The sequence below is a fragment of the Anopheles ziemanni genome, chromosome 3 (genome assembly GCF_943734765.1).
Source record: "Anopheles ziemanni chromosome 3, idAnoZiCoDA_A2_x.2, whole genome shotgun sequence".
Classification (NCBI taxonomy): Eukaryota; Metazoa; Arthropoda; class Insecta; order Diptera; family Culicidae; genus Anopheles; species Anopheles ziemanni.
Window position 1 is genome coordinate 21,082,748 of NC_080706.1, and position 15,044 is coordinate 21,097,791.

Consider the following 15,044-nt stretch of genomic DNA (forward strand, 5'->3'; position numbering starts at 1 on the left):
TGCACGAATGTGATTCGAGAGTTTTGGTTTTGTATCTTGGAAAATCCCAGACACAAGGCCATCGATTCCATTATCATTGTATCCCGTTGCTAAAGGAATGAATGAACTCAGTGCTTCTGGAATGTGTGACAACAATCATGCCAATCATCCTAGCAGATAGTGAAGATGTGCGATCTATCAGGCTTTCAGCCACGGGAAGCAATTAGTCAAAAGTCTTACATACAACTTGAATAGCAGCTTGCGGCCTCTGGCGGGCCTCCCGCCGGCAGCATTTACCTGTTTTCGGCATCCTGATGTCACGATTAAAGACAGTGTCAGATAGGCGCGTATATATAGGACTCCCGAAAACATCTCTAGCGTGCCCTAGCATCAGTACCTTTATGCTACCTTTAATCGGGTGTGGTGCGGTTGTTTTTGTGTCCGATCATAATCTACGGAATTTTCCTAACGCACCGTTTAGCCTACCGATGTGGTGGACTGGAACAACGCGCTTGGCATAAATAATTCACCGAAAACAAGCTGCAAGCTGCAGGAAGGTCACTGTATCGGACCGAAAACACCCGTACGTCAACAACGCGGCGTGTTGCTGACGGTCATGTATCATGCCGCAAAGATCAATGAGAAAGCTTGCGTTTGGCCGGCGCGAACACCTTTCCGTGTCGCTGCACGTGCTGAGTCACATGTACAATTAACTGTAGCCGGTATGGTAGCGACATCGTACGCAGGTTCACGATAGGGTGAAGTTTCGTTTGGTTTGTTTTAAATGTTTTGTGCAACATCGAACAATTTTATTTTAGCGGTATTTCTTTTAACAACATCAAAACAACTATTTACAGATCACCAACATGTCAAGGCAATTATATGAAACCGATTGATTAAGATTTATCAAAACTTTCAGCTACTTCCAGGAAGCAATCAGATTTTTTTGTTGTATTTATGCACTCTGTAAGTAAGTGAAAGTAAATTTTATAATTTAAAATTATTCCCCCCACCCCACTCGCTAAAGAAGCATGTTAAATTTGAATAAAAGAGAAGTTTCATATTTGTTTAATTGGCTCAACCGTTTTATGAATCCACTAGTTCAGTTCAACCGATTTCTGTGTAGTTCAATTGCATACATCCCGGCGCCACCCAATCATCGTATGTAGCTTAACCCCATGCTATACAATTGCATACATTCTGGATCAAGCAAACATCGATTTCCAACTCACTAGCTCATGGGAAGATGTTGTAATTCTGTACCGGAAAATTCTTAAGAAAAAGCTTAAAGTTTTAACCAATTATTGAGACTCAATGCGGATATGATATTTTCATCAATCATGTTGAAAATGTTGTGTAATGTTCAAAGTACATGCATAATTAACCGTATACTACTTAGCCAATCGATACCATCTGTTATCGTTACTACAATTATCGTCGGTTATTGTTTCTTTGCTTTAATACCATGTCTTTATTGTACATTTCTTTATTGTTTCAAATAATAAATCTGCTTTGCGTAGTGTGGAACTCTAATTTATTCCACACACCTCCGTTCGATTCTAAATTATAGTGAGCAGAACCGCACATCGCATTTTAGCTGAGATCGTTAGAGAAACCTGACAGCGATCAAGGAAACACTGATAATAATTTTACGGCTGCATGATGCATAAATACCACTGCCGTACAAATGGACAAACGAATCATTCATAGCGAGAAAAGACCAAGCGTGAGTTTTGAGAAGTTTATCCACTCATGGAAAATAAAGATACCCGGGCCAAAAACAACGTGTGTATGTGATTTATAACCCCGATAATCAAATTAAAGGAAACGCTCAACGTTAAAGGTACTGCTTGCTTCTCCAGACACTACCAGATGTTTGATCATTCTTTCTGATTAAGAGAACCAAAAAAGATAAATCATGTTTTCGATAGTAACTATACTTAAATAATATTTGCATTCATTTCACTAACGCTAAACATAGGAACTATTACAACTCACTATCACATAACGGGTGCATTGGAAAATTCGTTTTGCTAGGCAACGGCAGTTTAATCTCAGCATTTTGGAACTACTTTCTTCCTGGAAGCGTTGAAATTGTCGGAACTGACCTCGAACGAACCGAAGCGCTTCCCACTAAAGGGACTGCGCGCGTACAGCCATCGCACTGCCGGATGCAGCATTTTCATATTATACGCATCTTGGCTGCTCCAGGTGGCCAGGCTGAACACGATTCCGGACAGCACGGTCAAAACGGTTCCAAACACGCCGTAGTACATGTACGTGATGGAATAGATACGTGTGAGCAGATCGCTCGTTTCGGCAGCGTTTACACTCTCCTCCATTGCGATGCTCACCAGCGACGTATTATTCGAGGCAGCTGCCGTAGCTTCCGCCAGAAGCAGATCCGCATAGCATCCCTCGATCGAAGTGTCCAACAATGCGTCACTGATACTCGACTCGATCAGCCGCCCGACGGCGATCCACAGGATCGATAGATGTGAAACCACCATACCCATTACGGCCCCTTTCCAGTTGGCGAACGGGATGAACATGGCCAGAATGAAGACACCGAGGAGCGGTCCCGAGGTGGCCGATATGATCAGCATCGAAGACTCGATCACGCCCGACAGTAGTCCCACGATGAAACCGACTCCCATGATCAGTATGGCATAAACTGTGCCGACCAGTTTGATCACGTTCAGCTGATGTGTTTCGCTTTTCCTCTTCAGGGCCGGAATCAGAGAAAGAAAGTCCTCCCAGGTGACGGTTGCCAGCGAGTTGATGTTGGAAATGTTCAGTGTCAGCGCACCGTTGAAAAGGGTGCCCACGAAGATTCCCCACACTCCGGGGACGCGCTTGAACCGATCCATCATGAAGTACGGCAGTATTTCGTCCATTTTCTCGATCACGCTCGCCCGCAGCGGATCGCAGTGATAGTAGATGGCGTAGATGGCCATCCCGACGAACCACGGCAGTGAAAACAGCAGTATCACCACTGGGATGTTTAGCATAAGCGTACGCCGGATCTGCCCGAACGTCGGCATGCTGAGGTAGCGCTGGACAAAGTTCTGCTGGCAACCCAGCAGGCTCAGCGAGTTGAACAGTTCGCCAAGCCAGGCGGAGGTAGTCGTCACGCGGAGATGGAGATCGGTAGCGAAGTTGAAAAACGCAAAACGATCTACAAAAGACAACATCCGACATTAGATGAAAATCTCTGCAAGAGCTTTATCGCAGAACTTACCATTCTCGGAGCTGATGGCAAATATTTTGTCCACACCACCCACCGTAATGCTGCAGTAGATGATGATACCGACCAGCATTGCGGTCATGCTGAGACTCTGTATGACATCTGCGGCAACGGCTGCCTTCAATCCACCGAGGGCGTTGAAGAAAATACTGATCACCGTTATGGATAGAAGCGACACCCAGTACGGCACCCCGATGATGGTGTTCAGTGCCACCGTCGGTGTGTAGATGGTCACTCCAAGGCTGAGAAGAGTCCGCACAATATAGGTACCCGAGGCGAGGCAGCGCACTAGGCGACTGTTGAACCTGTTGAGAAAAGACCAATTCCACATTAATTTCTGATTCCTTGAACCGCTAACAAGAGCATCAGAACGAGTTCTTACCGCAGCTCCAGATACTGATACACGGACGTAATGCCAAGATCGAAGTACACCGGGATGAACACAAAGCATACGATCGGGTACGCGGTGATAACCCCATACAGGGACTCCCACATCGCCGATCCTCGGTAGAAGAACTCGCTCGGGTACCCCAGCACCGAGATGACTCCCAAGGTTCCACGCGCTATCGACAGCATCATGGCCAGTGTTGAGATGTGACCGGCTCCGAACACATAGTCCTGCTTGCTCTTGCTATTCGTGCTACGTCGAAACAAACGCTTCCGGATCGGGATGAGCGCTGAGATGACCACGAACAATACGAACACCACGTAGTTCCACGCATCGTTCGTCGTATCACTAACGGTGGAATCCTCCTGCTGCTGTTCATCCTGCAGTTGGTCCTGGAAGCATAAAACCAATCTCTTGCTAGATTAAAATCATCAGTGGACCAGTAACTATAACAAATTCTAGGACCCAAGACAAAGATTTCACCACCGAATGAGTGAAAATTAGTCCCACTTTTCTCATCATCATCAGTGTAGCGATCGTTTTGAGTTCGCCTCAGATAATGCAGCTTGAAACAGCAGCAAAAAATGACTACCTCACCATCCCCATTAACTTCCTCCACTTCCCTTCCCGGACACCCCCTCTAGGGTCTGCTGGCGGGCCGCACAAACACGTACAACCGTGACTGGACATCGCGCTCCCGCGAAGATATCAGCTACTCGTGTTTTCAAAGATCTATCATGATTCTACATTCAGCATACCCAGCATGTACACGGCGTACAAGTACGGCGCGCCTCTTCGACGGGGAAGTGTGGAACGTATGACTAATACCAGCCCGGGTGGTACAAGTCAGGCCTATTTCCGCCACGTCGAACCGGGACGGCATCTGACCTTGTCATGGCGGTCGGAATGATTGAACTGTGTTCAAATTCGCTGAAAACGATTTAGAAAATATCGTTCAGCTTAGCTCAACGGGTAAACCCAACTGAACGTTTGCTTCAACTAAGAGGAAAATGTTGCCAACCAATTGGTCGGAACCTTTTTGAAAATTTCCATAAATGACACGTGAAGCGCTCGTTAGGCGTTGCTGCGGTCCGATCATTGCCGCTGACAGACTGCCGCACGACGGAACAAAAATCTAGAACAAAACGAGCCGTGGCCAATTACATTAATTATTTAAATTTTCAAATGAGAAGCACGAGCACTCGTTTCACTGATTCGAGTGCTTGGCGAGTATGCTCATATGACCACGTGAAACACAAAAAGAAAAGAAGAAAAGAATTTTCTTATCTAGTTAAAACATATTTTTTCGGATGTTCTTAATCATGTCACTTTCTCCATCTCAAATAAACCATATCTTGTACATCTTCAACTCTCCATTAGTACCATAGAGACAAGCGATTGTACTTTCACCCTTATGTAAGATAAGTTGATGAGCGGCAGATAAAAAAACAAACATGTACGTTTGTTGCAGTACACGATACGTTTATTGAACTACCATCTTCACGACGCTCCTGATTAGACGTCGCTGCTGGGGGGAAATCCAATATTGATACCCACTGTTTCGAAAAAAAGCAAATGAATTCACACACACACAACTGATCTCCCCCAGGGGGGGTTCTTGTTTTCCCGACCGTCTCTCAAGTGTCCATCAAACAAATGCCACAATGCAAAGTGCGAAGCGCAAGCAACACATGCAGTCGAGCGTGGATGCATCATCGTATGATGCACCGTATGGACAAACATGAGTGCTAGTTGGTCTGGAAAATGTAGGATAATTTCCCATTTCGTTATCACTCAATTGGATTCGTCGTCGTAAGCAAATATTTTATAACACGCGGGGGCGAAAGATGGGAGAATAGTATTTATTCTTTGTGGGCTTCAAACTTTCCTGCTGGGATGGTGACACATTTTTCCTTGCTTTTCTATTTTAGAAGTCATTTTAAATTTTTGCCAAAAGCATTTTCCACTGCAAAACGGTTCTTCAAAGGTAAACATATTTTTAATTACTCCTTTAAACAAATTCTATCTGCATTTTCAAGGTTAACTTTAAAGGCCCCTCCTGTTTGTTTAAAAATGGAAGAAATGATGCGACAACCAACTTTTAATATATTGTCTTCCAAGCAAAAACTACAGCTGTCAATTTGTTTTTGTGATGCCTTGCACAATGGTCAATGCAGAATCTACTAAACAATGGACAATTATCAGTTACTTCTACAACTTCGTTGCAAGCAGTGTGTTATCCTTGAAATCGACAAGTACACCTACTTAAACTTTCTAGGGCGAGATTAAAAGCACGGAAGGTCGTGAGACCATAGGGGAAAGTAGCATTTACCATGGCACACACGGGGTGAAATGTACGATGTGATGGCACTTTCTTGAAATTCGCCAAAAAAACCAACGGCAGAAAACACGACAGCTGAACTGCCACCGATCGTTCTTTTCTAGCGAGTCCGCTGACACACGGTGAAACGAGAAACACTTATTTGGAAAACACTTTCCCGCGACAACATCACGGAGGAAAATCGCACCGCACACACTATCGCTCACTCCAACTGCCCGCCGGTACGCGCAATGTTGACCGTGAAGAAAGTTTCCGTCCCTGCGTTTTGTAGGCAAGTCTCGCCGCTCACCCGCGCCGATGTGCGTGAACTTTAAAACTGCGGATTAGTTGCGACCCCCCCGGTGTTCTGAACGGACGCACTACACTACTACCCGTGCCGATGCAAGCAATCTTAACCGGCTTAACTGCACATGCACATAAACACACATAAACACAAGGAGGCGCGTGCGCGCGCGAAAATTAATGCGAACTTCACTAAACTGACATCATTCGCGGAGCGAGGTGGCTTCCCTCGGAATTGGTACAAGCCAAGGGGAAAGGTTGGCTCAGTGGCAGTGACGGGTGGGCAGTGGTCACCGCGTGGCCGACTATGTTCCGTGTTCTTGCGACACCACGTCTCGAGGAGAAGTGATGCGGACTCTGGCCGCGATAAAACTGAAACAATGCGAAGAATTTCTCCCGATTTTTATATCCGCCCGACGAGCCCACGACGGCGAACGTGGACTGTACCGGACATCCCCCCGCGCGCACCGACCCCAACGGGCGACAACACGCTCCTGCCCACCCGCCAGACGGATGGATACGTGTATTTCTTGTGTGTGTGTCGTGTCTTTACGCGCTGTTAACATTGACGGACCGATGTACCACGCCGGTGAAGGGGTGTTCGAGGAATCGTGCCTCTCGTTGGGGTTTACTCCAAAAGTGTCCACACCGAGTGTAGGAATCCTTTGATATACTAAGACATTTCGTCTGTGCTAACCGTTATTGTATTACTTTTAACATCAAGTTTTGGATTCATTTCAATTTCAGTTGCTTACATTTATATTTCAGGCGCGAAACATTCTTTCAAGAATGTTGTATCATGTTTTTCTAAATTTGGCCAATCCTGTTTTTCTTTTTTTCTCACATGCTTATTTCAACAACAGAACTCAAGCAATTTTTCTTCGTTCTTTGACGCATGCGATGTTATCCTACGATTTTGAATGGACGAAATCGTACTAGCGATTTTATCGTACGATAAAACCAAAACCGTTAGAATTTTTTGGATCGTCGTGTGCGTCAATGTAAGGGTTCCTGGGGTAATACGCCCCCCTTAATGAAAACTATTTCGTTTTCAATGAGATTTGCTAGTGACTGTTGATCTTATCTCATTTGGTTGAGCAATTTCTGCCATTTTGATTGAAAAGATCATGATTTTTTCAATTTTTACAAAGCTCAAGTTTTTATAATCCTTTGTCTGGTTGAAGCAAAACGCATTTGTGCAAAATTACATAAGAACATGTCGAAACCGATGATATTCTTGTTTTGCTTTTATTTCGCGTTTCTGTTAATGTAGAGCTATCTAACTCACAGGATGACCATATGTTAGTTCACTTTTGCAGGGTGACTACTTTTTTGCGACAAAAACGCATTTTTCATAAAGATATGGAAAAGGTGCGTTTTGCTCCACAGTATATTACCCCAGCCACCCCTAACTGGATTGAGTGATCCCGATATTTCGGAATTTTTCGCGAAAAAATAAATATATTCTACTGTTTTTTTTTTAAATTTTAACTTGAAAAATAATTTAAAACCGATGTGGTGAACGCTCAAATGATTCCTTCATTTAACAAAAATACCTACGTATAGCCAGCATCTTTAAGTACGCTCGGTAGCATTAAGTGGAAGGTTATTTTAGCGTATTTAAAGTCAAGTATGGCATCGTTCGGAAAATAATAAAATGTTATTAATATATTAGATTCGAATTTCTGTAAGAACTAATCTTAATAAATTTGTCATAAAAATTTGCAACATTTAGTAAATTCCTTCAGACCTACCAAGTCGCTGCACGAAAGTGTAGTAAAGTCCATAAATGATATAACATATTTAATTTACTTACACGGTATAAATCACACCACCGAAAGCCAGAACTGTTGCGACCCCACATTCTCCAACACATCCAATCTTTGACACAACCAGGCACTCCGGTAATAATGTGCTCCACTTTAACTTTAAACGTTACAAAATGGTTCAAACTGTTCCTAAGCAAACGACACTTGGCAGCTATGCGTTAATGCATGATTATGTTATCACTATTTCGCCAAGATGGTAACGTACGATACGATCAGCACCGGGACGCACTTTTTTCTGCCTTACTGGGAAGGGCTTTGTCACTCGAAGGGAGGTTAGCTACTTGTAGTACACAAACGACACACGAACGACAAACCTACAGAGAACCGTACACGTGCGATTTACTTAGTCGATGCTAGTGAGAAGATCCGACAGACCCCACCATTTATATCTTGAATGTGTTTTGCCCACCGCACGCTGATCGATTCGACGCAGAGATGGTGTCTGGTCACTTAATTTCACTTTCTTGCTAGCGCACTACCGGGTAGAAGATAGACGATCAGTTCCGGACGTTCGACCGACGACTGATCCGTTTGTGTACCTTAAACCAACCACCGGACGCGCTCTGGTCGTGGCGGTCTGTGATAACTGTACTCACACTGGACGCTATTGTCACTAATTGAACCCTACTAGGAAGCAAAATTTCATAGTGCATAGTTTGTTTTGCTCGTGCCCGCAACATCATGCGACCGTCTACATCAACTGCGTCTACTTCCCGCTTGAACCCGTACTAAAATTGCGCCATGTGACATACACTAGAGCTACAGCGTGTACTCTGCCGAGAGAACGAACAATTGCGAATTGTCGAACCGGCGCTTTCGTTTAATTATGATGTTTAACGATGATTGTTATGCATACCTTCCAGGCTCGCCGATGACACTAGTCCCTCTACCCTTCCGCCCGTTACAAAGCCCAAGTTAGCCACGATTTTGGGAAGATGTAGATTTTCACACGTGCTCGCCATAAGTTTCTCGCCCGTTTGTAGTTTGAAAAAAAAAAAACTACGGTGGAGTGAACTCTAGCTCCGAACATTTTCCCACTGTCAATAGGCATGTGCATGTAACTGTGTCAATCTACAACCACACAACTGCACGATCCTCATTAAGATAATTTTAGTAATGCACCAGTTGCGACCCAATAACTAAAGAGCAAAAAAGCAGGCTACGATAACATAGTTTTCTCTTCCATCACACGTGTTGGGGATGAAGTTTGATAACCCAAGAACACAGGAGTCAGTAAATTACAACCACACGCTATGATTTTGTCGAACAAGGGTAACGGTGAGGTGAAGGTGGGCATTAAGTTCAACGAAATATTTCAAACGGTAATAAAATTTCCATTTCTACATACTGTTACAGTGTTGTTTTACATTTTTATGATAAAAAATCGACTGTTGTTCAATTAATTAAGTCTGTTTTTTTCTAGTTATAAATTTCACAATTCGTCAACTTTACCTCCAACAATCGTCACTAATTTATCACTAGCAGCGAATCTGTTAGCCGCTCACAGGCCGTTTATCTTTCGCTAGACGGGCCCCCGCATTAATCCACTTTTTTATTGTTGAAATTGAAGAATGTTAAAGTGACTACATTGGTTTTCCCCGCGATCGGATGGACTGTGAACCCAAACACTGTTAATCGAGGAGCCCACAAAATTCGCTATCAAGGGATTATAATTCTTTCCGTTCCAAGAATTTTTAACATCAGACCAGAGTTCTGATCTAGTGTCCTATGGGGAAACAGGGGGAGGTTTTCACACAAAATTTGCATACCAAACGGATGCATCACGGTTTTTGCTTCCTATCTTCGAAAAAAAATCTCCTACTCTCGAAAATTCTGGTCCAAAACGAGTTTGTTAACCGCGTGGCAACATCAGTTTACGGATATGGCTCATTCTTCAGTTTAAAAACCAAATATGGAGACAACAAAAATAAATTACTTTAAAATTATTGACCATGAAAGTGGAAGTAGAAATAAGAGCTAAAATGCTTATAAGATTAGAAACATGGTTAAAACACGACGTGGTTCAAAATTTAAAAGAAACTGAAAAAGAACATTATTTAAAAACACAGGGGAAATCTTGTACTTTTTCGTTAAACCTCTAAACAGCTGCGGAAACGGGCCAGAATTGGCAAAATATGCTGATTCGTCCAGAGAACCAATGCAAAAAGACTCAAAAGAGAGTTTGGCTTTTGTCCCCATGGTAAATGATATGCTATTATCTCTCGTTCAGATCTCTTTCGGGAAACCTCCCCTTTAAATCAGATGCATCAAAGCGCATCTTCAAAGATACGAGATGGCTTTTGGCAAATAAAAAACTACTTCCATTGCACTATTTACACCTTATCAAGATTAACCCACATCTTTTCATGTCCTTGACAGCCGTTGCATCTGAATGGTATTCGCCCCCAGAACGTTGTTTCTATCAGCCGTGTATACCGTTAGCGTTTATTCCGGTTTTTATTACTTTTCCTTTCTATCACAAGCTTAAAACGTATGTTAGAATAATTTAACACAAACCAGAATAACCCTCGAATGTGTGAAATGGTCATAACAGATATTTAAAAAAAGCTAACCTATTATGTAAAACGAAACACATACACACTAATACACTGCCGCCGATGTCACCTTATAGCGCTGCACTGTCCGCCTCACAGGTGTTTCCTATGCTCTCAGTCTTCTCCGATGATTCATCGTTGCGTGCAAATGCTAATTCGTTCCTAATTAATTCAAACTCGCAAAGCATACACCTCCGAGCTTTTGCCGGCGGTAGGTTGTATTTCAACTGTATCTTTTTCTTTTTATGATTGGATTTTGTGTTATCCTCGCGGCCAGTATCCAGCTGTGCTCTATCGGAGACATCGGATTGATTTACTACGCCCGCATTCGATTACGGACTCCGAATGGACTCATCATACTCTATCTCTCTTTGTCTAACTTATTATATTCCTTGTTACATTCAGTCGGTCGCAGTTCCTATCTTGTTCATTATCTTTTTTTTTTAAACTTCCACCCTCCCTTTCAGTAAGCATCCATATCAAAGTTTGACATCTTCAAATGTTGCAGCACGTTTCGGGCCTCGAAGTATCCTGTATCTTGCGGGTCGTCTGGGTTAGGCACGAACGGTGGTGTTAGCAAGCTCATATTTTTCCAATCGATCGTGGCAAAAAACGCCATCCGCTGCATCTGCTCCGCGGCCGGCCGTTTTAGTTGATCCATCTCAAGCAACTGCTCAACCGCCCCGACCGCCTCCGGCGAAAGCTCCTCATCGTCGGTCGGCCATTCGATGACTCGTCCGAGAATGTTTTCGAACACCTTCTGGGGCGTCTCGTCGTTGAATGGCGGCACACCGGTGAGGAACTCGTACAGGCACACCCCTAGCGCCCACCAGTCTACCGCCGGTCCATGCCCCTGCTGGAGAAGCAGCTCCGGTGCCAGATAGTCTGGGGTGCCGAGTATGCGCTCGTCCGAGGCGATCGGTGCCCGACGGACTGATTTAGGCGTGCGGAATGGAGTCTTAACGGCTTTCGGTGTGTTTTCGACCGCCGCTAGGACACTTCCATCGGCCCCGCAACCGCCGGCCGTGCTGTCGCAGGTGGTCGTCGTCGCATTGCCGGTGCAAATCGGTGACATTACGGACTCGTCCGGCATCTTGATGAATTGTGGAGGCGGCGGCAGGGCTTCGCTATACTCTTTCGCTTTGCGTGACTGCTCGATCGAAGAGGGCAGCTGGAAGCGGGTGCTCTTCAGTTTCCCCAGCTGGCCCCCCTCGCGACGCATCTTTTGCGACGATACGGGCGTGGAAAACATCACGTTGGCTATCACATTTTCGTTCGTTTGCATTTCGTCGTCGGACAGTGAGCGCACCTTAAGCACACCCTTGATCGGGGACGTGGCTTTACGTTTCTTCGGCGTGCTCCGGTGCACATCGCCGCATATATCCAGCACATCGATTTCTTGCGTAAGGCCTGTGCTTGCCACGGAACTGCCGTCTACGTCCGAAGCGAGCGAATCGACCCGGCTCATTAGTTGGCGCCCTCTTTTTATACCCCTGAAAAAGGAAACAAATGTAAAATAAGTGCCAGGCCACTATTCAGTTCATATATTCATGGAAAACAATTTCACGCTCAAAGCTACTTTTATCAATAATTTTTCAAGCTACTCAAAATATTATTTGTCCTTATGATAAACGAAATCTTTTTCCGAAAATGATATTCAAGACTTTTGAAAAAGTCAAAAGCTTTATTTTTATAGTAACTCCCATGGTTTCTTCGTTATGTTCGTCAAAAATGTTGCGAGAAAACAATACAGTAACATGTTCACTCAATCATGCTAAATCGAAAAAAGTAAAACTGTTACATGAATGGGATTTATTAACTTCCCTAGCTGGTTCCAATCGTCTTTTCCGATAGATCGAAAAAGATATTCCGATCGTTGTTCACAGTACCACATCCTTTGGTGATCAGCATAGCATTTGTTTAAAGAATTTTAAAAAAAACGGGGCATATACCTTTTTCGTAGATTTAAAATATTCAAACTAGTAATGTGGAAAGTACTTTTTTTCAGCGATCGATCTCGTGGAAAATTGTGAAATTTGGTAGCTAACAAGTAGTTCAACTCTCCACTGTAATCGGCGGTACACACCTGAAGTATTCTGGCATCTTGAACCCTCGGGTACCGTTCCGAACTGGAGAGTGATGTGATGATTCCGTTACGTTGCTCATGCTGTAACTATAAACAAGTAAAAGCCGATAAGTTGTACTAAGTTATAATATCTAACTATACTCTTAACAATTGCATTCCTTTGATGCACATACCTTCTTGAGAAGTCCGAACTGAAGTATTCATCCTTGTTGCTGTTGTTATGCTGCCCAACCTTCTCAATGGCCGATATTTCGCATGGAATGTTCGACATGTCGCTCTTCCGGCTCGACACACCGGAATCTTCAGTGTAGTTGCGATGCATCTTTTTGGAAACCTTTCGCAAGAAAAAAAAGCATACTTAAGTTTAGCTGGAAATGGGAAGAGTTAAAAAGATACTTACCATTAAACATTCAAAGGGATCCTTTTCCGACGTTGTACCGCGTATCTCGTCCATCCGATTGGTACTTTCGATGTTTTCCTTCTCATCCGCCAGGGTTTCCTCTTTCACCACCACTATGGGTACATTCTTCACAGATTCGTAGCTTCCCTCTTCGCTGGTTGTTTTCACATCCTCACTGGAATTGCACGTATAATACGCCGACGAATCGAACCGTTCTTCCACAACCGTAGCCTCGGTGGCCCGTACTTTCACATCCTCGAATGAGCTGATGTTTTGTTCGGCCGAAAAAAACGGACTGACGCCGGAGATTTTGGTGTCGTTCTGTTGCCGATCGCGATCAAACGAACAATCGGACTCCTGGTCGGATGTCTGCTCCCGTATAGGAGCGTTGGTAGGGTAGGAGGCGATTGCATCGGCCCCGATACGTTTGTCGTGCGATCCGAAAGAAAGATGCGACGTCAGCGAAAGCAACTGGCCGGGTGTCCGTGCGTTCAGGTTTGGCGAGCAGTTGATCAGGTCGGATATCTCCAGATCCCTTCGCATTTCGATGCGGCTGAGACCAAAGTCGGTTAGCTTAACGTGTCCGGAAGCTGCCACCAACATGTTGTCCGGTTTGATGTCCCGATGTACGATACCGTGGCCATGCAAATACTGCAATGCCAGACAGATTTCGGCTGCATAAAACCGGGCCGTTGGCTCGTCGAAGAAACCGTACATAGTCAGCAACGACTTGAGATCCCCGCCAACCATGTACTCCATTACCAGGTACACCGACGACAGGGTTTGCAGGGAATAGTATAGCGTCACGCAGAACGGACTGCGCGACAGGGCCAACGCGTTTCGCTCCGTAATCACCTGCGACACCATGTTTTTGTTGATCATTTCCGTCTTCTTCATAACCTTTATGGCGTACAGCTGCTTCTGGTCGCTCTTCTTATAACCTAGAAATACTTTCCCGAACGCACCGCGGCTTATTGGTTTCAGGATACTGAAGTCCTTAATCGTTGGCAGCTGATGCAAGAGAAATCAAAACATCGTCCATAACGTAAAGAAACAGGCGGAATTTGTGCTTGCGATACTTACCTTTGGACTGACCGTCCCGTTCGGTGCAGTGAAATTCTCCAACGTGCGGAAGATGGAATCATTTCCCATCGTGCTGTTGTTGCCGCTGCCACATGATCCAAGCGGTATTGATACTTTCTTTTTTGGCGTGGTTTGATGATCATGCATCACGTAATTATCCTTTCTGCTAACGGATTCTGCTTGAGCCATGGTAAACACGAATTTCGTAGCCACAAAGATTATGGCATGACGATGTAAGTTAACTTGATGTAGGTCCGTACTATCTGATTGACCAAATTAAATTCCAACGGCACGTTTTGATCGTTTATATTCGATTGTGGCGGTTCAACGATTTCAAGCCGTTCCGGCATCACTAGTGTTGGCAGTACATTTAGGATTCGGAAGATCCAAACATTCCTTCCATTTGCGGATTCCAAAGGATTGAATCTCTTTTGACGGATCCGGATTAGATTCCTTCGCATTGAAGCACTCAAAATAAAATAGACTAACTATCACCATTGATAGAAAAACCTACGCAAGATCATTGAATGAACACACATTTTAATTCAATGCTACATCAGATTAGCATTTAAGAAATCGCACGTCCAAAATTTGGCCTAATTTTTCGTACTGGCTTGAAAATCATTGAGAACAATCAACCACAATAATGACTACCTTGGGAATTTAATGCCTGAAAAACATTCATTAGTCCTCTATTGTTTTGGCCCGTTGGACGGTTTTAATTTAAATGCTATGGATAACACTGTCTTATATGTTCTTGAAAGAAAATAAATCATACTCGCCTCGGATCATTGATTTTTTAACAAAAATCTTCCGCGTGCGGTGCATGATATGACGATTCGGATTTGGTGACC

General features: G+C 44.2%; 2 protein-coding genes across 2 annotated transcripts; both read right to left on the reverse strand.

Moving 5' to 3' along the window:
- Positions 1-2,033: 2,033 nt before the first annotated feature.
- LOC131288404 (sodium-coupled monocarboxylate transporter 1-like) lies at positions 2,034-8,101 on the reverse strand. Its single transcript, XM_058317536.1, has 4 exons — positions 8,054-8,101; positions 3,609-4,006; positions 3,221-3,531; positions 2,034-3,157 (listed from the first exon to the last, which is right to left on the reverse strand). Exons 1-4 carry the CDS (start codon positions 8,099-8,101, stop codon positions 2,034-2,036), a joined length of 1,881 nt encoding a protein of 626 aa, XP_058173519.1.
- A 2,398-nt stretch (positions 8,102-10,499) lies between these two features.
- LOC131289382 (serine/threonine-protein kinase greatwall) lies at positions 10,500-14,523 on the reverse strand. The gene is made up of 5 exons (XM_058318619.1): positions 14,191-14,523; positions 13,108-14,118; positions 12,881-13,041; positions 12,708-12,794; positions 10,500-12,114 (listed from the first exon to the last, which is right to left on the reverse strand). The coding sequence occupies exons 1-5, from the start codon at positions 14,377-14,379 to the stop codon at positions 11,085-11,087; spliced, it is 2,478 nt and encodes an 825-aa protein (XP_058174602.1). The 5' UTR covers positions 14,380-14,523; the 3' UTR covers positions 10,500-11,084.
- Positions 14,524-15,044: the final 521 nt, after the last annotated feature.

What these genes read in the sequence shown, in the direction of transcription:
- LOC131288404 (XM_058317536.1), bottom strand. Translation starts at nt 8,101, where the DNA reads ATGTGGGGTCGCAACAGTTCTGGCTTTCGGTGGTGTGATTTATACCGT. An exon ending in GGTGGTGTGATTTATACCGT is followed by an intron (nt 4,007 to 8,053) that starts GTAAGTAAATTA and finishes TTATGCTTCCAG; the next exon opens with GACCAACTGCAGGATGAACA. An exon ending in TGCCATCAGCTCCGAGAATG is followed by an intron (nt 3,158 to 3,220) that starts GTAAGTTCTGCG and finishes TGTCTTTTGTAG; the next exon opens with ATCGTTTTGCGTTTTTCAAC.
- LOC131289382 (XM_058318619.1), bottom strand. Translation starts at nt 14,379, where the DNA reads ATGGCTCAAGCAGAATCCGTTAGCAGAAAGGATAATTACGTGATGCAT. An exon ending in ACGGGACGGTCAGTCCAAAG is followed by an intron (nt 14,119 to 14,190) that starts GTAAGTATCGCA and finishes CTCTTGCATCAG; the next exon opens with CTGCCAACGATTAAGGACTT. An exon ending in AAGATGCCAGAATACTTCAG is followed by an intron (nt 12,115 to 12,707) that starts GTGTGTACCGCC and finishes TTCCTTTTTCAG; the next exon opens with GGGTATAAAAAGAGGGCGCC.